Here is a 25175-nt window from a genome sequence, read left to right as displayed (position 1 = left end):
CAGTGAAAAACAAAGCATGAATAACGTCAGACTGTCTGGCGTCGTCTGGAGCAAAATTTGCATACATCGGGAAAGTTTGCATGCCGGATCATTTCAACTGCAATGTTTATCAATATTTACTGGATACAGAACTATCTCTCCAGAATCTTTTCCCTTTCTTCCAGAAATCTTTTTTGTGAAAGATTGCATTGAAGAAATTACACGTTTCGTGGCCGCGGTAAAATAATTTTCCGTGGGAAATAAATTCATCGAACACGACAGCGCTTCACGCACGTTGTTCATTTCGTCGGGTCAGAAATAGATTTTCAACCGCAAACTAGCCCGTGGAACCTCGAAAATACCATGCTCATCAAAATAGTTGCCATGTTCAGAAACCTTTTAATCTCCTCATTTGATGCTACAATACGAGAAAAGAGGGCTTTCCACCCAGCTCCAGCTTCGCGAGGCTTTGCGAGTCACGTATTTCTAGTTATGTAACAATGCATTCACTGAGTGTCCATTTTAGTTCGGCACATTTTAAGCACGAGTTTTCAATCAACGTCGAACTTAAAGTCATTTAACAAGACGTTGGCGTGGCAGAGCTTGTGGTCCGTAATCAGACTACTGGCACGACAGGCGAATCAAACGTCGCCCGTACGTCGACCTCGATTGATTCCAATTAGAATGAATAGAGCTCAGCACGACTGATGGCACGACATTTTTAATCGGACCAAACTGCTCTTCCATGATAACTGAATTTAGAAAAATAATTCTTGTTGTTGTAGGAGGGTCAAGAATAACGTATACATTGCAAAATAAGGCAGGCTAGAAGATTCAGAATGTTTGACAGCAACACGGAAATTCAGAGGATAACCGGAATTCATTTATCTCATATATTTTTTTTGTGCCTTCAATATTCAGTTAAAGAATCAATATTAACTACTAAAAAAACTATCTGTGAAAAGTGATATTCGTTTTCAACTTTTTGCTCAACTTAAATTCTTTTCGAAAGGAGCTCGTGGCAGGATTGGCCTTTATTTTAATTCACTGATCAGTATATCGATCGACAGGTAACGGAATTATATCAAGCTATACCAGAATAAGCAAAGGCGAAACATTGCTTAGCGAATAGGCCACGTAAGTTAACGTAGAGGTACCGGGATCAATACCTGGATTCTCCAACAAATATGTAAGACACTAGCTTGCCTAAGCAGAGAGACACCAGGAATCTTTGGCCATGGGGTAGCTCTTCTTCATTCTTAAAGGAACTGGTTCTTCACTTCATCAATTCTACAACTATTCAGTTCCATTCTAAGTCTACTCTACAAGTAATCTAACACTATTCTACTCAATTCTACATCTTTCTTACATCTTTACTACGAGTATCACTCAAATCTCGCCTTGCTTTATAACGTAGTGTAAACATGTTTACGACTGTAATTCAACCAAGGCCAGATGGTCCCAACCAGAGATAGGAATTTGTTTTCCCTAAATACACTAACAGGAGAAACAACACAACTGTTCTAAGAAAATAGATAGAAAGGGAAATTAATCAGGCTGATAAAAATAAAATCCTTAAGTGTTTAGCTTTGATTCAAACCTTCGAGGAGGCCCAAGCCAAGGTTAAAGAAAATAGGCAAACCTGTACGCACCTCAGCTGTTAACTCTAATCTTTGAACAACAGGAAAATGTCAAATAATCTAGAAAATATCCATCAAAACTATCGAAAGGAAATAACAACTGTATTTTAAAATTAATGTCGTAAGCACACCCTTACATTAGCTTCACAATCGTATTATTAACAATCTCGTACTTACTGGATTCCCCAACAAGATGTTTTTTCCATCCACAGAAAAGAAACCATAATGCCGATAGGGATGGTTAGCAAAATAAAAATATAAAACGCCACCACCGTTTGCCCACGGACCGATGCGAGTTCGCAAGCCATTGTAAACTAAACAGGCAATTCTCCAAACAAATGGACTTTGTGCTTTTTTTTAGGGCCGTTTTATAAAACATACAGCTTATTACCATATATCATAAGAGACAAGGCGTTATTACCAATAACTAATTAAAAGAAACCTGGTAACCGCTCAACAAGTACAAGGTCGGTCAAGTAGATACGTTAATAGTTGTAAGAACATACGTGCCGCCTTTCATCTGTTCTGATGGGTTGAGTTCATGGTGATACGGGAAAGGTTGACAATTTGATTCACTAGTTTGGTTTCTTCGCTTATTGTCACGTCATCCGTGTCTTATTTTCATCTTTCACAAATCATACACAGACAGTTGTAATATGATGAGAGCATTCAGTCATTGTCACCGAGGATACATGGACGCATCCAAAATACGCCAAATTCGAGAAGTATATAAATTATTTGCTGAGCGTCGGTGAAACGAGACACGAAAAAATTGGAAAATTAATGACAACCAACATCAAACCGCGCTGGCCAGAGGCGAAGGATTACGTGTTTTTTAATCAAGAGAAGAAGAGCTTTTGGTTTTCTTTCGCGTTGATTTAATATTCTCTACATATAAATTATATTCAATTAGACAATTTGGCTAAAAGAAACATGGCAATCGCTTTTGAAAAAGTTTGAAGTTCAAGGTGCAGCTGCCTTACGGGAAAGTTAATTGCTCCTGGGACATTCGCAGCGGCTTTCAGAGCTTCCTGTGAATTCTGTATCCGTTATTAATAAGTTGACTTTCTGGTGACTCAGAAGAGATTGAGAGTGCAATTCATTTATATTATCGGAAATTTCCAAGCATTTCCGAAACTTACAACTTAGTCCCATTCCACGTGATAGACGAGCAGCCTAAATTATTCAAAGTGGCCACTGCTCCCAGAATAGACACGAACTACAACAATACTTTTTTTTTACATAAATGATGTGAGGGTCCCCTGTGATTCTATACTCACTTTCAAACCTTTGACAATCCCTCCTTCCATTTGCTATGTTTTGACTGACTAGTTGGACCTGAAGCCATCAGAAATTTCAGTGCACTGAAAAAACCTTGTCACAAAGTAAAAAGTGGCAGCGAGTTAACTAGGACGAAGCATTGTAATGCCAAAGTACCCCAAACAGGATATCTCCGAAGGCTACAACCACCTTTATCCATAGAACTGAATATAGGTTCAGAGCAAGTTAATTGAAAGCCTGCATTTGAATTAAACGATTAATCAACTTCATTGTAAGGGATCCAGCTAGTACACAGCAATGTCAACAGCGTTGTTGTTTGTTCATTTTTTGGAAAAGATAATCGAGTTACGGAATCTCGTTCATGATTAGTTTGCTGCAGGTTTCCCTCAGTTTTTTTTTTTTTTTGGAGATATTTGGTTGACTGCGTAACCTTTAAGAGTGCCTGATTATAACTTTCAAGAATCGCTGGCCAAGCTTGAAAAATCGAAACTCCTGATAATTTGCCTGAAGTTTACTTTTGGGGAACGATCTTCGAAAATATTATTTGAATGTTCTGGAAATTATGCAAATTTCCCACCAGAATTTGGCGAATGTTTTCTTTCCCGATGGCGTGCATTTTTTTTGTCCAGACCTTTTCTACCACGTTATTAAACAAGAAAGAGAAACAGACAAATGCAATTTGAGAATAAATGACCATTTGAAGATAGCCTGGGTCAATGTTTTCACCGAGTCGCCACAACAGCTTTTTCTCAACAGTTGCGAATTATGCAAATTTGTTAACGAAGCCTCGCTAACTTTGGTATTTGTCAGCGCGTGCATTGATTGCCCAGATTTTTTATTTCATATTATCGAAGACGAAGACCCAAACTTTATCACAATATTCCTCTCGAGTCGATCCTTGACATACCAAGATACATTTTAAACCTTCAATCGTACTCAATTTTCACCTCATCGCGAAGTCCTCAAAATGTCAATTTTTGAAAGAGCCATAAACCCTCCAAAGTTCTACAAAAGTTAACATAGATCCCATTGATAGAAAGTAGGTGAGTTATGCTCTTATTCAAAACCGACCTCGATTTGTAGCGTTGCGTACTGTTTCAACACAAGCGTATTGAACTTGGCTAATTTTGAGTAAGATTTTTGCATAATTAATGAGGCAAAACCCGTAATTTCGTTTTCTCCAAAATTCTCGAAAACTATAAATTTCTAGAAAATTCAAATAATATTTTCGAAGGTAGTTCCCCAAAAGTAAACTTCAGGCAAATTATCAGGAGTTTCGATTTTTCAAGCTTGGCCAGCGATCCTCGAAAGTTACAGTCAGGCACTCTGAACTAGCTTTGTACCGGATGGATTGCATAGAAAACTTCCTTCTTTAAACATGCTCTATCCATGGATTGCTCTTGCTTTCGGAAGAGCACCAGATTTTCCATCGCGCATATGGCACAAATCGACATTCAAATTGTAGTGTGCAGGATGGCCTTGTAGTTTCCTCGAATCTCCCATAGGTTAGGGATAGATCATCCAAACTACTGTTTGCATAAACCGTGAAAGAGTGGGAAATGACGTCCTCAATATCCTCACTAATAAAGGTATGGAAGATACGCCACTCGGGTCCCGGATGTAGTTTCGTATGAATTTCACGAGTGGAGTGTTTTCCATTAAAACATTTGTGTCTATACAATAAGAGTAAATAATGACAAAAGAATCTTGTGAATCATAGAATAAAGAACATATTAAACCCAGATACGCTTTACAAAATATTTTGTTTCAAAGAACAATATCTCCAATAAGCATAAGAAAATGACAACAACAACAACAACAACAACAACAACAACAAAAATTCAAAATGTCTTATGGCCCGACTACACCACCAGAGTTTTTTAACAATCATTTTACTCCAAATCTCATGAATTCTTTCCTGGAATTCTATGAATGAGCATCAACCGAAGCCCAGTGTTACCCCAGTTGGTACAGTACCGAGCTATTGAGTGGAAGGTCGCGGGTTGGACCAGCCTCAGGGTCTTTATATAACTGAGGAGAAGGTGCTGCCTTTGCTTTAAATCTACAAATGATTAGACCTTCACGTGGCTGGGGTGACTACGTAGAAATGATGGTCCCTTCTCCAATTTGGGAACCATCAGAAACCCTAAGAACACTACCCCGCGACGAACCCTGGATGTCGAGGAAGGAAGGACTCAGGAAAAGAAGGAAGGAAGGGAGGGAGGGAGGGAGGGAGGGAGGGAGGGAGGGAGGGAGGGAGGGAAGGAGATAGATAGGTAGGGAATTGGGGTGACAAAAGGGAAAGGGGCTAGTAAGGCGAGAGGAAGTGTAAGGATGGTAATTGTGGGTGAGGTTCTCAGTGAGTTTACCAGCAGCCACCCTCTCCCGGATTCACTAAGACCACAAGTAGATTGGCTTGGTCATGACTTGGTGCATCGATGCAAACGCGTTTATTTCGTTGATGATTAAAGCTCATTCGTGATACAAAGGTTTATTTAAAGGGGGATTATCATGGGGTTTTTGACCTCTTTTGTTAAAATAGGTGAAATAATACTTTCACATAGCTACTAAATAATTCTAGAACAACGAGAGGAGAGAAATCAAGTCAATTCTTGAAAAGAACAACTTGTACTCTGCTCTAGCGCATTTTGAAAACAAAAATACGAAAACTTGAAAAACATTAGCCTACTATTTTTCAAGTTTTAATCCTTTCCGACCTACTCTGTCTCTGGCCAGAGGCACTAATCGACAGTTTTATTGCACTGGGGTAATAATATATAACAAAACTAGACAATTATTTTTTTTGTTTCTGTTGTCAGACGATCATTTTTGGGTTTTGAAATGACATCATATTTTCGTGATACTTCCTCTTTAAGAATCGAAAGTTAAAGCACTAACAATACCACTAAATGTAGACATTATTTAATTCATTATGGTTTAAAATACATTATTTCACAAACCTTAATAGATAAGAACATTGCTGCTAAATAATTTAAAAAAGGCACGTTAAAAGCACAGGTTTAAGCCTGATTTTTTTTTTATCGAGTCTTTTCTCGGCTTTTTAAGTTGTGCACATAACTGCGATGGTCGCTCATTGATTTAATTCTTCATCTGCTGTTTAAATGTACAAAATTCAAATACTACATCACCATCTTTAATATACAACCGAGGCAAGCATCTAATATTGACGAGGATGGAAGGGATATGTGATATTTTCCCCGCATGCCACGTGTCTCGGCACAAGGGTGATAGATCGCATATTCCCGAGGAAAGGTCAATAATATTTTTTTTCTGTTGGTGAGGTTTTCTAATGCAAACAAAATACTTGCTGTCTCGCTACTAACATTACATGCACATGATGAACTGCTAGTATATCATTCCGCATGGCCTTATTGGGATTTACTCGTGATGACATTGAGAAGTAATCATGTTTTTCTATCTGTTGCAAATTTGCATTATGCACATCGCTTGGTTGTGAACGGGAATACAGAAAGAGGAAAACGTACAAAAAATAGGATTGATGGTCTCCTCATGGCTCCATCTTGTAAAGAGAACTCGATGTATCGATTGGCTAGCACTAAGCTTGCCATGGGACGCAAAAAAGGGACTATTCTCAGCGGTCTCACCTCTCACGTATAAAAGGAGATGAGACAAAGTGAACAATGCCATTCTGTCGATCAAGCGAAAGAGCATAGTTCAAAATGGCGGACCCTGCTGTACAAGTCCCGGCACAGGAAAACCTTCCAGCAGCTCAAGCGGCCGCGGTTGTTCAACCACCACCACCGCCTCCGCCTCCACCAAACGCAGAAGAACCTCCTCAAAACGCCGCTGGAGAACAAGTCACTTTGGAGGTTTGTTCAATTTTTGTTTTACTCCAGTATCGTACACGTGTTCTTGCACTTCGTATTCCCGTGGCAGCTTTAAGTCTGTTTTCAGCTCAAGTCGTGCCCTGCTTTAAACGTGTAGCTTTGTAGCTCTGCGGGCAATTTTCTCTTTACCCCCCAGTTTATTTTACGCCCTGCTTCTGAACGTGCGACCTTCGTTGCTTTGCGGGCATGTTTACAATTCATGTTGCGCCCTGGCTTGGCGGGCAATTTAAAATTCACTTCGCAATTATGTTGTGCCCTGCTGATAACGTGTACTTGGTTGCTTTGCGGGCAGTTTTAACTCTGTTTACAATTCATGTTCCGCCCTGCTTCAAACGTGTAACTTTTTAGCTTTGCGGGCCGTTTGAAACTGACTTCGTAATTATTGTTGCGCCCTGCTTCAAACGTGTAGCTTTTTAGCTTTGCGGGCAATTTTAAATTGACTTCGTAATTATTGTTACGCCTTGCTTCAAACGTGTAGCTTTTTAGCTTTGCGGGCAATTTGAAATTGACTTCGTAATTATTGTTACGCCCTGCTTCAAACGTGTAGCTTTTTAGCTTTGCGGGCAATTTGAAATTGACTTCGTAATTATTGTTACGCCCTGCTGATAATGTGTTTACAATTCATGTTGCGCCCTGCTTCAAAACGAGTAGCTTTTAGCTTTGCGGGCGGCTTTAGATTGACTTTCTAATTAATTTTTTGCCCTGCTTCAACACGTATAGTTTTGTAGTTTTGCGGGCTACTTGAAGTCGACTTACCACTTTCTGAATTTTATTTATATGCGCTATTTTTGCCGATTATATGTGTACATTCTCATTCTCGGTTAGCTTCAAAAGCTTTTCAATTTTGTTGACCTCAAAACATACTTCAGCAGAGAACTAGTTATTATCTTTGTGCGATCTTTGTCGATTATTCTCACTCTTCATTTTTTAATTGTCTTAATTTGCCATTTCTGAGTGCTTGTTTGCCACATTGTTCTACTTGAATTGTTTATTTTCGTATTGTTCTGTTAATTGTTATATTTGCACTCCGACTTTGTCGGAACAAAAGATTCCCTGCCGCTTTACCGGGTCTTATCACAATGCTTGTACTCATTTACGAATGTTTTTGTATCGCCGCTAAGCGGTATGAAATTACACTTCGCAATACATCTGTCTATTTCATTTTCTCATTCGGGCTTTGCAAGAAAGAATTAAATTTTTGGAAAATGCCCAAGGGACCTCCATTCAGGCTTTAAAGAATCGCATTACCCATTATGGTAGTCGCCGCCTGGAGGACTTCGACAAATACGAGGCCTTGCGCCTCGCGGAGGAGCTCGTCTCCGTAGCGAAGACAACTGGTGATGATAAGGCCGCCAGCTTTGACATCATAGCAGCCACCCTAAGAGAGAAAATACACGTGCCGAAAGAGCAGTTTAAAGCTTACTTTTTGGCTCTTCTCGCGGACAAGGAATTTACAAGAATCTTTGACACAATCTCCAAGGTCGACAAGTCGTTTAGACGTCCTTCGCCTTACTCGCGTCCTCAGGCCAGAGGCAGTCAGAGGTTCTCGTCACACCCTCGAGTGACCTGCTACAGATGTGGTACGCCCGGACACAAGTCTACGCAATGTTTCAAGCGGTCTCCGACGACCCGCTATTCTTCTTCAGGCGGTCCAGGTCACAACCAGCCTCGACCGACATCTCAGTAGCAGAATCTGCCCGATCCTCATTTTGTATGCGTTTTAGTACTATTAAAGTCAAATGAACACTATTGCATCACAATGTTTGTTTATTCATATACATTATACCCACCCCCCCAGGGTTTTATTAACATATTATTACTTACATATTTTACGACTCGCTACGCTGTTCATAGATGTGGGAACCAATTATCTTTTCGATCGCACCCTTCCCCCCTCGGGTGGCATTCTCAAAGGGAAGCTCACTTTCCCTCTCGGATTACCGGGGCTGAGTTTGCCATTCCTTGGGCCCTAATTTATTTCCAAGTTCTTTTTTATTTTCCTTTTAGCTGTCAGACCCTTGCTTTCACGATTGGGGAAAGCATCCCGGTTTCAAGCCTAACACAGTTGGTATGAATAAGTTACAGTGGATAAGCATCGATGGTTCTGTTGTTGATGAGGCCCAAGGGATGGCAAACAATTCCCACATCTCTGATGAGGATATCGCCCTCGTGTTACAGGGAAATTCATTAGCGGATATGTCTCGCCTTGTTTTCCGCGATCCAGATCACTTCCTAGCAGGGGAACTCCATCGCCATGCACCACAATGGAATGCTTTATTAAATGATATGAACGATGAGCGCTTCTCTGAAGTCCGTGATTGGATTACTAACGGTGTAGACGTAACGAAGTTCTTTAGACCGTTTAAGGGTAGTTACAAGGGAAGGAATTACGAGTGTGGTAGTCCACCGCCTTGCGTTTTCCCCAACCACCTGTCGTGCAAACCTTTTGCCTCGTTTATTTCTGATACGCTCCTGGACCGTTTGCGTTCCGGTGCTATTTCTTTGTGGGGCAAAGTCGGAGAATGCACCCCACCCCACCTTATTATGCCCCTCACTGTCGAGCCTAGCAAGCCGCGTCTCTGCAACGACGATAGATTTCTTAATCTGTGGATCGAAGACCGTCCGTTTGCCTTGGATAGCGTCCAACACTTGCCTAAGTATGTCAATAAAGGATTTTACCAAACAGTGTGCGACGACAAGTCAGGATATGACCACATCAAACTTCACCCCAGCAGTCGAACTTACTTTGGCTTCCAGTGGGGAGGTTGGTATTTTGTGAGTGAATGTATTCCTTTTGGCTGGAAATCCTCGGCCTATATATATCATACGACTGGTCTAGTTGCGTCACACAGACTTCGTTCATGGAACATTCCCTCTTCGTTGTACATTGACGACCGCCATAATGGCCAACTGTCATTTCCAGGTGGCATTTTACCAGCCGCCTATCAAGCCCTCGCCTCAAGGGATGAAGTGAATTTTGCTCTGGCCGTCGCGGGTATTTTTCTCACGTGCTACATCTTAATTTCCCTCGGCTACTTTATCGGTCTGGCGAAGTCTCACCTTACCCCGAAAAAACAGGTGCCATACCTTGGTTTCGGTATCGATTCTGAACTACAGGCGTTTACCTTGTTACCCCATTAAAAAGAAAAGCTTCTTCGTCTCATCAAAGAAACGTTGGCTCGCGATAACCTGGACCTACTAACCTTGCAAAGGCTCAGCGGTAAATGCGTGTCCATGAGCTTGGCAGTTCCGGGCGCAAGGCTTTATGTTAATGAAATAAACCTAGCTGTGTCTCGCGCCACGCGTTCTGCTCGACCTGTAAAGATGTCTGCCGCTCTAAAGAATGAAATTGAGCACTGGCTATTCCTTGAGACCTGGGACGGTTTTCTTCCCTGGCGGTCTGAGAAACACACACATGTCAGGCTGTTCTCCGACTCATCTCGCTTCGCTTGGGGAGGTGCACTGAGTCCGGGTGCCATTGAGGCGAACGTTTATGATTACTGGGACGCCTCAACAATACAAGCCGATATCGCCACTAAGGAGACCTTAGCGCTCAATAATGTCCTTGAATCATTCGCTGATACCATCAAAAACTCGTGGGTCGACGCCTTCGTCGACAGCATGGCTCTAGTCCGTTCATGGAATCGACAGGGCTCTCGTTCTCAATCGCTTTCTAGCGCCTTGAAGAAATTATTCAACACAATGACGAAACTCAACATCGATTTGCACCTTACTTTTGTGCCTAGTTCTCAGAACCAAGCCGACTTCCCCTCGCGACGCCTTAGCCTACAGGATGCCAAATTGTGCCCATCCCTATGGATAGTAGTACAAGAGTGGTATGGCGGCGAAAATGGGCACTCTGTCGATCTAATGGCACGCCCTTCAAACGCCCAATCCGACTTGTCAGGTGCCAAGTTACCTTTCTTCTCTGAAAACCCTCTGCCGGGATCCCTGGGAGTGAACGTGTTCGCGCAATCGCCCGATCTGTACGATCCGTTTGTATTCAAGAACCCATACGCCTTTCCCCCGATCTGCCTAATACCTCATGTTATCAAGTATATGAGAAGCCTGCAATTATCCTACACTATCGTAGTACCAGACGTATGCCCAAGGCATTTTTGGTGGCCCTTGTTAACGTCTACATGTTCTTCCCGATACCTGCTGGCCGTTGCCGGAACCGTTGGAGCGCTCCTCACTCCCTCTAAACACGGGTTTTCAAACAATTGGCCTATCCCATGGGATCTCTGGGTGTTCCGCATCGGATAAGCAAGTAGTAGCTCTTGGTTAGCGCACGAGCCAAACAAAGAACACTTAGCTATCTTTAAATTTGCCAATTCTCCCATTAATTTAGCTCCATCCATTACTTCAGTGAAATCAATGTTGTCAATAAATCATTGTTTTCCAGTATACATCTGTTTACAGTTGTTTTATAGCTTCATTTATACATTTATGTCAAAACAAGTCTAAAGGATAAAGAAGGAACTGTTTGTTTTACTTTCATATCCTTTAGGACTTACCTCCAGCCGTTCGAGCGTTTGTACCAGCCGTGTCATGTCCTTCGTGCAGCCACCCCAACGACTAGCTGTTCTTTTTCTGCCAAATGTGCGGCTACAGGAGGAAAACAGTCTCCCTAAGTGTCCCAAGCCCTAAACTCTCAGTCGACCTTCAAGCGATAGATAACCGTTTGGAACTCCTAAATAATGCCTCCCTTCAATCGTCATACTCAAAACAGAAGTGTTCACTTCGTACGGAGTTTGAAACTTTCTTGGCGTCCCTTCCGAATAGTAAAACCATCCTTTCGGCAAGCCCCACTGACATCTCTCGGTTCTTGGTCTGGAAAGACCGACATGGCAAAACCATAGTACATAGTAATGGGTGTCCCGATTCCCACCTTCAAAACGCAGCTAAGTGTAAATGTCCTAAACGCCTGGCATTCAAGACAATCGACTCCTACATTGGAAAACTGCGAGCCATTTTAAGGAAACCGGGCGCTGTGGAGAGTGGAACTCCCTGCTAGGTCTGGGTAACCCCGCCGTTTCACTCGAAGTGCAAAAATATCTTAAGGCGTCAACTGAGGAACAATTACGAGCCCGCATCACGCCAAAGCAAGCAGTTCCCCTATTTTTGTCCAAATTGTTGCTTCTGGCCCGTTTTTTAGATCGGAAAATTGCGGAGCGCTCGGTTAGTCCTTCTGGTCTGTTTGTATTGACGCGGGACCAAGCGTTTTTCAAAACGTTATTCTTTAGCGGTGATCGTGGTTCAGATCTTGGCATGGTGAAAACAGAAGAGATCCTGCGTTTCCCCCAGGACAATGGGCTGTTGTTCAACCACGTATGGGGTAAAACCCTGAGGGATGGCGTCTCTAACGTCTTCGGGATTCGGAGACACCCTAACCCTGAGTTGTGTCCAGTTAAAGCTATTGAGACATATGTAGCCGTGGCTTCCGAGTTACGCGTTTCTGTGACAAATGGTTACTTGTTTCGACCAACTAATCCCCAAGGTCATATTGTGAACAAACCATTTTCAAGTTCTTCAGCAGAAGCTCGTTTAAAGCTGTATTTGAAAGAAGCTAAGATCGATGAGGGAGAAACGCTACACAGCTTCCGTTCGGGCTCAGCCATAACGTTAGCGTTATCTGGCTCCCAGTTGGCGGACATAATGTCTCATGTAGGATGGAATAACAAAGAAACTGCTCTCTACTACATGAAACTAGCGGAGGTGCTTCGTTTGGATAGTCCCTCTCATTTGCTATCCGCGGACTCTTCCGCGACAGCCGCCCTAACAGAGAACTACATGGAGCTTAACCGTCTAAAAAACTTTATATCCGCTTTTCCGCACGTTTAATTCTTAACCTTGTTACATCTCGTTTAAAACACTTTACGAATTTTTAGGATGGGGCACCTTGAGTTTGGGATTCTGAGAACGGGATTTCCTTATGGTCCAGTGGTTTGGGACTTTAGGACACTCTGTAACATAGAGACTGTCGGTGCCCAATCTCAACATAGCGTGAGAGAGAGAACGTTGAGAATAAAGTACTATTCTCAGCGGTCTCACCTCTCACGTATAAAAGGAGATGAGACAAAGTGAACAATGCCATTCTGTCGATCAAGCGAAGTGTTGTAGTATAAAATGCAGCACACGGTATCCCTTGCCCTGACGTTCTCTCTTTCACCAGCCATCAAGTTTCGTCCTGCGTTTGATTTTCCCTACCCAAACCCTCCCCTTTCCTCTTCAGAACATTCATCAACAGGACGAGACTGTCGGTGCCCAATCTCAACATAGCGTGAGAGAGAGAACGTTGAGAATAAAGTACTGTTTCAAGGAATGCGAGACGGGAACCTCATTGGACACTTTGAAGTTACATAACGGTACGTAGTTTTCTGTCGAGTTGTTTTTCCTTGTTGCTTAAGACCATGCTAGCTCTATAGATGTTATTAATATATATATTTTTTTTTTGTCGTACACTATCTTCATGCAATGAAACTATCACTGTATGTACATCTGCTGTCTATTTAGTGTTATTTTATTATTAAAAGAGCCTCTGTGAGGCTTAGCTGAGGGAAATATATTCCATTGTACTAGCTGCTATTGTTTCTGCCCCTCCCTCCCCTGATACAATCAAAGCCGCCATCGGCTTCTCCGATCAGTGGGGATTATTGAAACTACCATTTTACAAAAATTGGGTAGCTAAGACAATTATTTCAATGTAGAAAAGAAAAATTGTTGGCCTAAAAGTGTATATGACAGATTAATTCTTCGTGTTGTTCTCATACGAAATCGAAAAAAAAAACTGATCCTATTTAACGAGAACATTTCATTATATAGAAAAAAGATCCTCGCAGTTAGTACGGAACTTAAGCAGTTGCGAAAAGAAATCTTTAAAAAATACATGCTTGATCTTTCATCCACAGTTCATAATATATGTTTCATATATTCATATTCATTTGACAACATTTCAGCAAAATACTTAAAAAGCTGTCTCCTGTGATCTCAGATCGTTTGGTGGCCTTTTAAAGGCATATTTGTTTTGAGGTAGTTCAGTTTGACCTGTTTGGATCCTGTAGCTGAAAAAAAATAAAATTACATAAAGTTTTAAGAAATGGAATCTTATTTCCCGAATTTACAACCTGCTATTGGCTATACAAAAATGCTACCTGATCTTTTTTTTTTTTTCTTTTCGCATTCTTAACGACATATTTCCTTCTCCGTAAGCAAAAGGAATTAATTTTACAGCGTTTCGAAATTTTGAGCTTTCATTTTGCCAAAGAAAATTTGACATTTCCTTAACAAGTAAATGCGAAACTCTAAAGCGATTAAACCTTTGGTGTGTTTTTGTAAAGTAAAAACGAGACGTTTCGACACCGCACGTTTAAGCCTGGTTTACACGCACGACGCAAGCATAAGCATAAGCACAAGCATAAGCACAAGAAACCTACGTGTAAACCGGTGCGACGCAAGCATAAGCGCCTTGTGCTTGCGCTTGTGCTTATGCTTGCGTCGTCCCGGTTTACACGTACGACGCAACGACGCAAGCATAAGCATAAGCGCAAGAAAATGAAACTGAAAAACAGTGACAAGTTGTCAGCGTACAATCTAGTTACTCATTCGTTGCCATTTTCCGCCATGTTGGAATCAAATCTCCCGCCAAAAGGCAGCCCGGCTGCGCGATTGCGCCAAATTTGTTTGCTTCTGCGCTTGCGTATGTCACGTTATGATTATGCTTATCGCACGTGTAAACATCCTTGTGCTTATGCTTGTGCTTATTCTTATGCTTGCGTCGTACGTGTAAACCAGGCTTAAAGCGTTAGTGAACGAAACCTATGTTCTGTCGAGACCCGTAATTTTGATAGTTATGTTTCTTGTTAGTGTTTTGTTTGCTTTTGTTAGTTTCTGTTTAACCTTAAATGTCTTCCGTAATTGCTCAAAACAACCATTACTTAGTTAGCATACAGTACTCCAATTCCAAGCTTACCATTATTCATTAGTTCAGGAAGGACTACTTCATGTTTGAAAACTTGACAAGACTTATATTGTACGATAAAGGAATGCAAAGTTACACTTTCTTTGCTAAAAAAGGAGATCGTAAAAAAAAAATGTTCGGGAGTTTTTATCTCATAAGTTTTGTGGGAATATCAAAAGCTAAACAAGTTAAATCTCAATGATCCCACTTGAGACTTCTAGCGGCAGTGCTAGATTTGTAAGTTTTCCTAATTTAAGAAATACGTCAGCACCAAAATAGAAAGAGGAAGTCACTTAAAAATTATTTGAACTCTCTTACTTGGCTATTGTACAGTAAAGGAATGCACAGCTACTTTCCTTGCTAAATTGAAGATAGTAAAGAAATTGTTTGGGCGCTTTCACTGTTTCTTTTTTTCTGGCCTATGTAACTGTCTATACAAAATCTCCCTAGGGTTATCGATTGTTGAATCTCCATGATCCCACTTCAGTCTGCTGATAGGAGAGTTAGATTTATAATCGTGGGATATTTCGGAGCTACTTATATTGAACCCCTTACAGTGGAACGTAATTTTTATCCTCTTTGCAACCACCATTATTCGGAAACAAAACTATTTTCTGCACAGCCGAGGAACTTAAATACATTTTGAAAAACCCGTCTGAATGTTGTGGTAATTCATCACGCAAAGCCCTAGGGGCATTTTTAAGAGCGAAGAACGTATGACGTGTTCCCTGTTGATCGTTACCGCTGCTATCTTTAAACTGAAATGTGCAACATGCTGCAGTCCATGTTACCCTGGGAACATTAAATTTTATTCTGAAGACCTCTGATTGGTAGTTTGCGAAACCTTTGTGTCCAAAATATCTTTGTTCTCCAGGCTTATATGTCGAAGGGATCGCGCCAACAATGATATGTATTCGATCATTTTTGTTATCTTTGCCGTTACGTTTTGAACATATTTCTTTACCCCACTGCATAACCAAGGCTTGTTCCAAAACTCTCCATGAGCCGCTGTTAACGGCTCCAAACTGGGGGATAGAGTTTGTGTAGGTAAAGGTCGCTATCATCCTATCAATATCCCCTCTACCATACGCTGATGCTATCAAATGACCTGTATGTATACGGCTTATCAGTTTGTCATTATGGCTGCATTGTGTGAGTGGTGGAATAGCCTCTCCCGAATTCAACGCTTTGTACCACTCACAATCAATCAGACTAGCAGCACCTTCTAGGTTTTGCGTATAACATATCTTATGTTTGGAAGAGTCTTTGTAGTCATTACCGTTCGGTTGATAATTCTCCTCGAGATTCTCACTTAGTCTGAACTGATCCGACCGGGGACGCTTGTATCCAGCATTTAATTGGTTTCCATTCATCACAGTAGCTGCATAGAGTGGCACTCTGTTCTCACAGTCATACAAAATGGCTACCACACCATCTTCGCACAAGTACGCCAAGTTTTGTTTATCGCGTCTTACGAACCTACCAAACTGCTGCAGACCAGATGGTGCGTAGCCAGTCAAGTTGTAGTGGTCCAATCCAGGCTTCGGGTTTCCGTTCGCGTCACAGGCTCCCATAATGTTGCACTCACAGCCAAAAGAGCCATTTGATTTCTGACATTGCTCTACTGCTTCTACCAGTAAACATCTCATCATTACTAGGAACAGAACATTTCCAAACGAGCTTGCCATGGCTTCGCACTCTATAAGCAAAAGAAACAATTGAATTACTTGCCGTTGAGGATGTCATACCATCCTGCCCTTCTGTGTTAAAACGAATTCCAAAAACAACAACAACAGCCAAACAAAAAAGCAATTTTACCCTATATACACATCTCAACTTTCTCGAACCATATTATTGAGCTATTGAAGGCCGCGTTATAGACCTTATTCCCTCTACAATATCATGCTTATTTCTCATTACAAACCTCTCTATTTTCTCAAGAATATCGATCCATTGTCGTTTTAGAAATAAAGAATGCATAGCATTCTAGCATAGCGAGAATATGACCAATTCTAAAAGGAACTACTCCCTAGGGTACCGTCACATGATTTGTAATTGGGCAACACTGACAAGGAAGCAAATAAGGTCTATTACAATAAGTCAAGAAGGCGCATATTTATACCTTAATTTATACCATAATTATGGTATATTTATACCATAATTTTACCATTATTTATTTTCTTTCTCTGTTCCATGCATTGTTTCTCTCTCTCTCTCTTTCTTTACTTTTTTGATTTAACAGAATTTTGCGTATCAAGAAATGGTGCCTTGTACTGGCCCAACTTTTTTTCTCACATCCCAAACAAGAGCCCGTTATTTATTTATTTATTTTTTTGGCGGTAAGGGAGTTGATCCGAGACTTGGTGAAGATGAGTTTTGTTATCGGAAGTTTATCAGCGTCTGCAAAAGTTTCATTGCGAATAAGACACGTCTCTATTAATCTTCAACTAATAAATGGGTGAGACGAAAATTGATTTGATTTTCAAGCGCTATTTTCGTTTGACGCATCGAGCAGGTTGTTTTATTACTGTTTATTGCGGAATTCTTCAAGGAGGGTGTGAGCTGTATTAATATTAACTGCTCTCTATGCTGCTTAGCGCTTCAGTTGTAATGAAATGTATCAGGATACGTGGCCTTCCGCATCAACTAAATACCCTTTTTTTTCTAAGTGGGCGTTGTTGGGTACAACTTTCGCTGATCATAAGAAACATGATAATGACATTTCAGGATTGGACAGAACAGGAACTGATTTTCTTCTGTTTTCTATTCTCAATTGTCTGCGCGCAGCCATTTTGGATTCATGACGTCATAGAATTGCTTAACTGTTTGACACGAATGAAATATAACGAGCGACCATATGACGTCATAAAATTCAAAATGGTGTCGCACTGGAAATTAACAAGAAATTATATCCGATGTTTTGTACACTTAAGAAGCATTAAGATCCTCATTCAATCTTTATATAAAAAAATTGAGTTTGCTGCCATCAACTTCTCTCGGAAAGAAGGTAACAAAGATGAAATACGAGCGCATAAATTTAACTTTCTTAAAAAATTTTCCGATTCGAACTTTTCGCACCCAGGGCTGTGCTCGAAACCCACTAGCGAGATCTTGAATTTTGCAAGACTTGCAGCTGCTAGTTGTGGAGAATACAGATCATTCAAAACCTCCTAATTTGCTAGTTATAAACGATGACCCTTCTCGTTTATGAAATGATGAATTGTAATCTTAAGCTTCAATAACTGTAATAGATGTGAGGATACAATTTTTATTTACGATAACTGAGCATTAATCGCCACATGCGATTTAGCCCCGGTTCAGCGGAATAAATTGAATGAGTGGCTAACACTCACACGCTCTTCTACATATCGGCGGAAAGTTCCATCAATTGTCTGTGGAAATCTGTTTAAATCATTTGGCCGCAATCCAGATTCTATTCCACACGTAAGAGGTGAAAGTTGACTTTCGACTTAAATGGTCACATTTCCATTGAAAATATCATTAACAAATGTTAACAACAAACCAAGAAATGAGATAACTATCGATTTGAAATTTCTAAACGAAGCAAGATTAAACTCTTATTACTAATTTCTTCGTGAAAGAAACGCTGGAGGAGTTTCATTAAAACTGCAATGCAACGAGATATAAGTCCATCAAATTGAAACGAATTCAATGTCCACAGGCTCAGCGTGCTTAATTTGATTAGCCGCTGACCAGTTCGCTTGTTTAGTTTCATGATCAAATCCTGAGTACATTCTGTTTTTTTTTGTTTTGTTTTTTTTTTATAACAACCTTTTTTATAAGAACGTCAAGGCTGAGATTAACCAAAAATTTAAGAAAGTATTAAAAACATTTCTCAGGCTGAGAGTCGATTAAGAACGTTTTATTTTGCTAATCTGTATATAAAATCAAGGTATCAAATGTAAATTGACCAAAATACTTAAGGGCATGTTTTGTATAACATTAACAATGGTGACACACATATCGGTTTGTCATAATCAGCATGATGCCATATCTCAGAAGGCAATATGCACTTTGCTAGGTTTCTGGTCACGTCCGCATTGATTCACTGAAATACATGTTGCGTATACCATGTAATTTAAGAAGATCTTAAGAACATTTTCAGCCTCAAATCGCAAGAAAATATAAGAACGTTCAGCCTCAGCTCGAAAATTAGACGTTCTTATAAAAAAAAAAAAACCCAGAGTGTAGCAGGTAACTAAGCATTACGTTAACTTTTGGAAGAAATTAGTCTTTTTAGATCACCGCGGGGATTGAATTCTGCAAGGAATGAGAAAATAACTCTTATTTAGAAGGCAAATATGAAATCTCTTGGGAAGACAGTATTAGCCTAGTGTTGGTCTTTAATCTGTAGTACAAGTCTGTACGTGACCATTAAGAGAAGACCTTTGAAAAAAGGTCCACTTTGTTGAAGAACGTTTATTGGACAATATATGCGTTTTGGTATGTAAGTTGGCCAAGAAGTAAGCAACAGACATATCTACATTTCAAATTTTCTGCGTTCAACAATAAAATATATTTAGTAACCATTGTTAGATCAGTCTGTTTCTTTTCGACTAGCACAGTTCTAAAATTCTGAAAACTGAAAAGCACTTCTTTTCAATAACTAGCCAAAAAAAAAATACTTGCTCTAAAACGAATGGCAGATGCGAAATCTAAATTATTCCCACATAAAAATCGCGTAAGTGTTAAGCGATGTATCACACGGATTGCTGAACATATTTAAAATTCTCTAGACGTTGTTATCTGTATTGGGAGTAAAATTTGCCTTTGTAGTGTTCTGTAAACTCCCACTAGGGGTATCTATACCCGCAAGACCTGACTAAACCTTTCCTTCCATGCTAATTGTTATGGCAACAAAAGCCTATTTTCATTTGTCTTTACTATGCAGGACGTCTTATCTCTGAGCTGTGTCATTCCGCCCCATTTAATATAAATATGTTATAACGTTTTGAATTTTAAATGTCGTCACCGAATGCTTAAAATATATGGTCATAAACAGGATGTCAAATTTCAAACAAGAGCCTTCTATGTGATCTCAAGTCTTCTTTTCGACGCTTTGGTCTTCAAAGTCAATATCATTGTTAGTGATTAAAGAAGATGAATCTAATATTTGCTCGTGAGTTTACCTGCTCATCGGCAGCTCAAATTGCCTTATTTAAAAGAGGTGTTTGGAATGCCGTGATGTCTTCTTACAACAAGCATGCAGTTCGGTGAACTCCTTAAAGAGAGAATTACGCCGTTTTCAGCTGCAAAACGTACCCAAAGTATATCATGATGTTTTTCTTTCACTTTTTTACGGGATCAGCAAACGAAACTATTTTTGGAAAGTTTGGATTAATTTAGCAAATTCAATAATCTCTCAAATTCTTTGAACTCAAAAACAAACTAATTAATAACGAAACATGCCTCAACATGTTTCAGTAGATCCAATTATACTGAGCAATTATCTTGCATTCCATCACGCAAGCGTCACTTTAAACATACTGAAGAATTTTTCTCACAAAGTATATCTAATGTATTTCTTACGATCATAATTTTCGTAATTTTGATTTTCTAAGGCGAATTTATAAAATTATTTAGCGTGCAAATATGAGGTCTCCTTTAAAGATAGCATTGGCCTTCTTTCCAGATGTCTTGTCGGAAACAACCTACCATTTTATCAGCCTGATAGGGTAAAATAAAAAACATTTATTAGTAGTACGACTCTATACGTGACCATTAATTTAGAGAAGACCTTTGAAAAAAATTGCACTTTGTTGAAGAACGTTCGTTGGACAATATATGTGTTTTGACACGTAAGTTGCCCAAGAAAAAAACAGCAGACATATCTACATTTCAAATTTCGGCATTCAACACTGAATAGAATATATTAAGTAACCGCTGCTCCACCACAGTTCTAAATATTCTGAAAACTAAAAATACTCTTCTCTCTAACGATGTTTAACTGTTATCCAAAAACTTCTTACACTTACACGAGTGGCAGTTGCGAAACCTTACAGATTCCCACACAAAAAAACGCGTTGGTGTTAAGCGATGTATCACACGGATTGTTGAACACCTTTAAAATTCTCTAGAAGTGATTCTCTGTATCAAAGGTGAAGTTTGCCTGTGTTGTGTCTTATATACTACCACCATATGATTATGTACTCATAATTGTTATGAAAACGAAAGCCCATACTCAATTTTCTTTATTCTGCACTAAATTCCCTCACACAAGCGTCAGCTTAAATATACTGAGAATTTTCCTTTCTAAAAATATCCAATGTATTTCTTACGATCATAATTTTCGTTGTAACTTTAATTTTCTCAAAGAAATGAAAGATGAACATGGGCTCTACCACTGTTATAAAATGTTTCTCAGTAGTTTATAACAAAAATAGTTTTGTTTGTTTGAACGTACAGAGTTAAGCTTTCCGCATCATGTACAGCCACCGGGGGGGGGGGGGGGGGGGGCATGGTGTGCCATCAGCTCACAAATCTTGCCCGTTTTTAAAACTAAAATGGAATCAATGTTTATCCTAAGACCTGAACATGAAATCCATACGTCATACTGACGCTATTAAAATACCGGTATACACCCATTCTCCGACTAAAACGGCTACCCAAACGACTGAATCGCTTGTGAGGCATCATGGACACCCGATCTATACTGCATATATGTATACCGCCATATCCCTCCCCCCTCCTCTCCTACTTAAAAAACTCGAAAAGTCAGCTCTCGAATCTAAGCTACTTTATCAACTCTAATTATTAAGAGACAAACTCACCCGTTTTCAGTTCCCCTACCAAAACAGCATCAAACGGTTTTTTTTTTTTTTTAAATGGAAGCAACTTACCAATTACAAGACAGTGAATCCCTGAATTCTGTACGGAATAAATTAAGTTTCAAATATTCCCTAACTTTACTTTTAGCTTGAATTTAAATACGTAATCTTGTTTGAAGCTCGTATTGGCTGTGACTGTCTGCCTTTTGTTCACTAGTGAAACAATTGTTTCCAGAAACAATTAGTTATCTTTTTTTTTTTTTTATCATAGCAGATGAGTAAAACACGTTAATCAGGATTTAGCACTGATTATTTGAAGTCCATCTGGAACTACAGTTGCATTGGCTCGGACGATAGAGGCGTTCAGAAACCTTCCCAAAAGGTAAAAAACTAACACCTTTTACTTTTGAAATCTTTCGTGCTGGTCTAGTTTTGAAGCATTCATTAATCAAAGATATTAAATAGGGGTTATAAGATTAGATTAACAGTTTATACGTTGTCAACTACTTTTGCTTAATAAGAAACTCCGGCTTCTTGGCCATATAAAAAATACATGCACTAATAACAAAATGTTGAATGTGAATACCAATTCAACTAGGTACCTTGAATTTTATAGTGTTCTTTATCAGTTGTTTCATTTCAGTTCCAGGCAAAAAATGCTATAAATACGGACAGATTCCAAACAAAGAATATTAGTCTTAACATTGTTTTCTTTACTTTACAAATGTTTGAATTAGCAAATCAAGAAAAAAGTAAGCTGTTGCTGTGAGGGTTTCGTTTGTGATAGTGATTAATTATTTTGGGATCATTAGGAAAGTCGTGTTAAACAATGCATAAGGACCATAAGGGACATGTAAACAACTTCTTGAGCTTCCAGTAAGCTTTTTTTTTTTTTTTTTTAATTTCTTTGTTCAAAAGCAGGTATCTTCCGTTTTATAACACCGAAGACCAAAAAATTGTAATGTTGTGTTTAAGAAGTTCTTTAGTTAGAAGCTAATTGTTAGCTCAAACTCAAAGCAATCAAAAGAGATGTTTGGACTTAAGCATTTTTCCTTTACACCATACATGTAATTAAGTGAGCTCTTTCACGCCAAAATGTCACTTTTATTTATTATAAAACCGACGCAAAATATGTGACAGATAACTCTTATAACGCACGATGGCATATGATGTATATATATTTTTACTATTTCCGGGACTAGCAAATGCACCAAACAAGCATGATATTTATAGTCGCTTTAATTTAGTATTTGCTGTGAGGTGTAAAATCGTTTAAACTATAAAACAAAACACTTAGCTGATCACTAACCGTGACCAGACATGTCTTAACACACTTCACTCCAAATAATGCATTTTTTGTTTAGGAATATATCAGAATGAATATAGAGTAAATACCTTTACAATTCTCCGGATCAGGTTGTCACGTTAAACATATTAATTTTGTTACAAAAAACGTTTAGGTCATTAATTCTTGTCTCTGACGTGAACCAAATTCGAAACATAAGGACTTCAGTCGATTGAAGACAATGTTGACTGCATGGTTTAGGGTGAGAGCGAGAAATAAAGCGAACACAGCAACTTTTCATCACTAGCAACCATAACAGAGTACATGGCATTATAAACGACGTGAATTATGTTGACACATATATACGTGTACTTCGGTGAAGTCTTTAAATATAAAAGAAATAACCCTAATAGCAGACGATGGTATATTTTTTTTTTGTCTTTCACTTTTTTCCGGGATAAGCAAACGAAATTAAAAGTTCTATTTTAACATACCTTGGATTAATTTAGCAATCTCCATAACGTCTTATATCCTTTGAACTCAAAAACAAACTAATTAATAATGAAACATGCCTCAACATGTTTCAGTAGATCCAATTATGCTGAACAATTATCTTGCAATCCACCACGCAAGCGTCACCTTAAACATACTGAAGAATTTTCCTGACAAAATATATCCAATGTATTTCTTATGATCACAACTTTCGTAATTTTAATTTTCTACGACGAATTGATAAAATTATTTAGCGTGCAAATATGAGGTCTCGTTTAAAGACAGCATTGGCCTTCTTTTCAGTTGTCTTTTGTTCGCTGAGTTGTCTCCGGAAACAACGCATTATTTTATCAGCCTGGGCTGAGTTGCTCGAAGCATGGTTTATAGCGCTAACCATTGGTTAAAAGGTATTAAAACCAATAGATTGTCATGGCATTTAACCCGGGTTAGCGCTAACCATGCTTCGAGCAACTGGGCCCTGATAGCGTGAGAAACAACCAGTGGTACGACTCTATACGTGACCATTAAGAGAAGATCTTTGAAAAAAATTGCACTTTGTTGAAGAACGTTCGTTGGAGAACATATGCGTTTTTACGTGTAAGTTATCCAAGAAGTAATCAACAGACATATCTACAGTTCAAATTTCCGCGTTCAACACTGAATGGAACACTGAATAGCCATGGTTATTAAAATAACCATGGCTAGTGCATTCTTGTTAAGCACGCGTTCAATGTCCAATGAGTGCATTCGGAAGTCAGGTAAGCGTGGTCATTGCACGCGTGCTGAACAAGAATGCTGTATCATGACAGACTCGAAACAATAGAAAACTCCCAAAGCACAATCTCAGCCAGAACGCTAAAAATCTTCAATGTCTACTCAAGTTTGGGCTTATAAAAGATAATGTCACAGTTTTTCAATGACCATGAAATTCGGACTCCGGGTAGTTAGTTAATCAATTGTAGCCCTGAAAAAATTTTACGAATTTTTAAGAAAATGCTTTTTTTTTGTGAGGAGGACTCTGAAACGTTGACAAGCGTCAACAAATAGCTAAAACTATAATTTCTATGTTTGCATTGCTCGAAATCGCGCCCATTTACAAGACCCTAAAGCTTTCTGCTGACGTGCAAGGGTCCACCTGTTATAAAGTTTCCCAAAATAAAGGAATAAATCTCATAGTTTATTAGATATAATCGTTTAAAGTTTGCTTACCATTTTTACATAAATTATGACCTAAATTTGGGAAGCGCTAACTTTCTCGAATTGGGTATTTGCGATTTTGTCGAAACTTTGTTCAGCGCAAGGTACTAATGCGCACTATGTGCAGCCGAGAGATTCTCACGAAAAAAAGCCTGCAACAGCAGAATTTCGACTCAGACCTAAAAGGGGCGTGGCACTATAACCACGTGACATTTACTCCGATCACCGAGATTTTTCTGCTATATTGTAGATTGATCTATAAGTTATACATTCTATGGGTTAGACTTACGATAAAAGTAAAGGTGGGGATACCAGAGTGCTTCAAAGTAGGGTGATACCACCAAAAAATAACTGGGTCGAGTCACCTTAAATGGTCACATTTCCATTGAAAATATCATCAACAAATGTTAACAACAAACCAAGAAATGAGATAACTATCGATTTGCAATTTCTAAACGAAGCAAGATTAAACTCTCATTACTAATTTGATCGTAAAAGAAACGCTAGAGGGGTTTCATTAAAACTGCCATACAACGAGATATAAGTCCATCAAATTGAAACGAATTCAATGTCCACAGGCACAGCGTGCTTAATTTGATTAGCCGCTGACCAGTTCGCTTGTTTAGTTTCATGATCAAATCCTGAGTACATTCTGTTTTTTTTTTTTTTTATAACAACCTTTTT

At 39.3% G+C, this 25175-nt stretch overlaps 1 protein-coding gene across 1 annotated transcript; it reads right to left on the bottom strand.

Annotated features, from left to right (window-relative positions):
* Positions 1-14138: 14138 nt before the first annotated feature.
* LOC146471026 (uncharacterized) lies at positions 14139-16419 on the bottom strand. The gene has a single exon (XM_085121341.1). It carries the CDS (start codon positions 16415-16417, stop codon positions 15281-15283), a length of 1137 nt encoding a protein of 378 aa, XP_084977467.1. The 5' UTR covers positions 16418-16419; the 3' UTR covers positions 14139-15280.
* Positions 16420-25175: the final 8756 nt, after the last annotated feature.

Source organism: Pavona decussata, unplaced genomic scaffold (genome assembly GCF_977016875.1).
Source record: "Pavona decussata unplaced genomic scaffold, jaPavDecu1.1 SCAFFOLD_107, whole genome shotgun sequence".
Lineage (NCBI taxonomy): Eukaryota > Metazoa > Cnidaria > Anthozoa > Scleractinia > Agariciidae > Pavona > Pavona decussata.
Note: the sequence above shows the minus strand (reverse complement) of the source record. Positions and strands in the feature narration are given on the sequence as shown.

Coding starts and splice junctions, on each gene's coding strand:
- LOC146471026 (XM_085121341.1), bottom strand. CDS start 16,417: ATGGCAAGCTCGTTTGGAAATGTTCTGTTCCTAGTAATGATGAGATGT.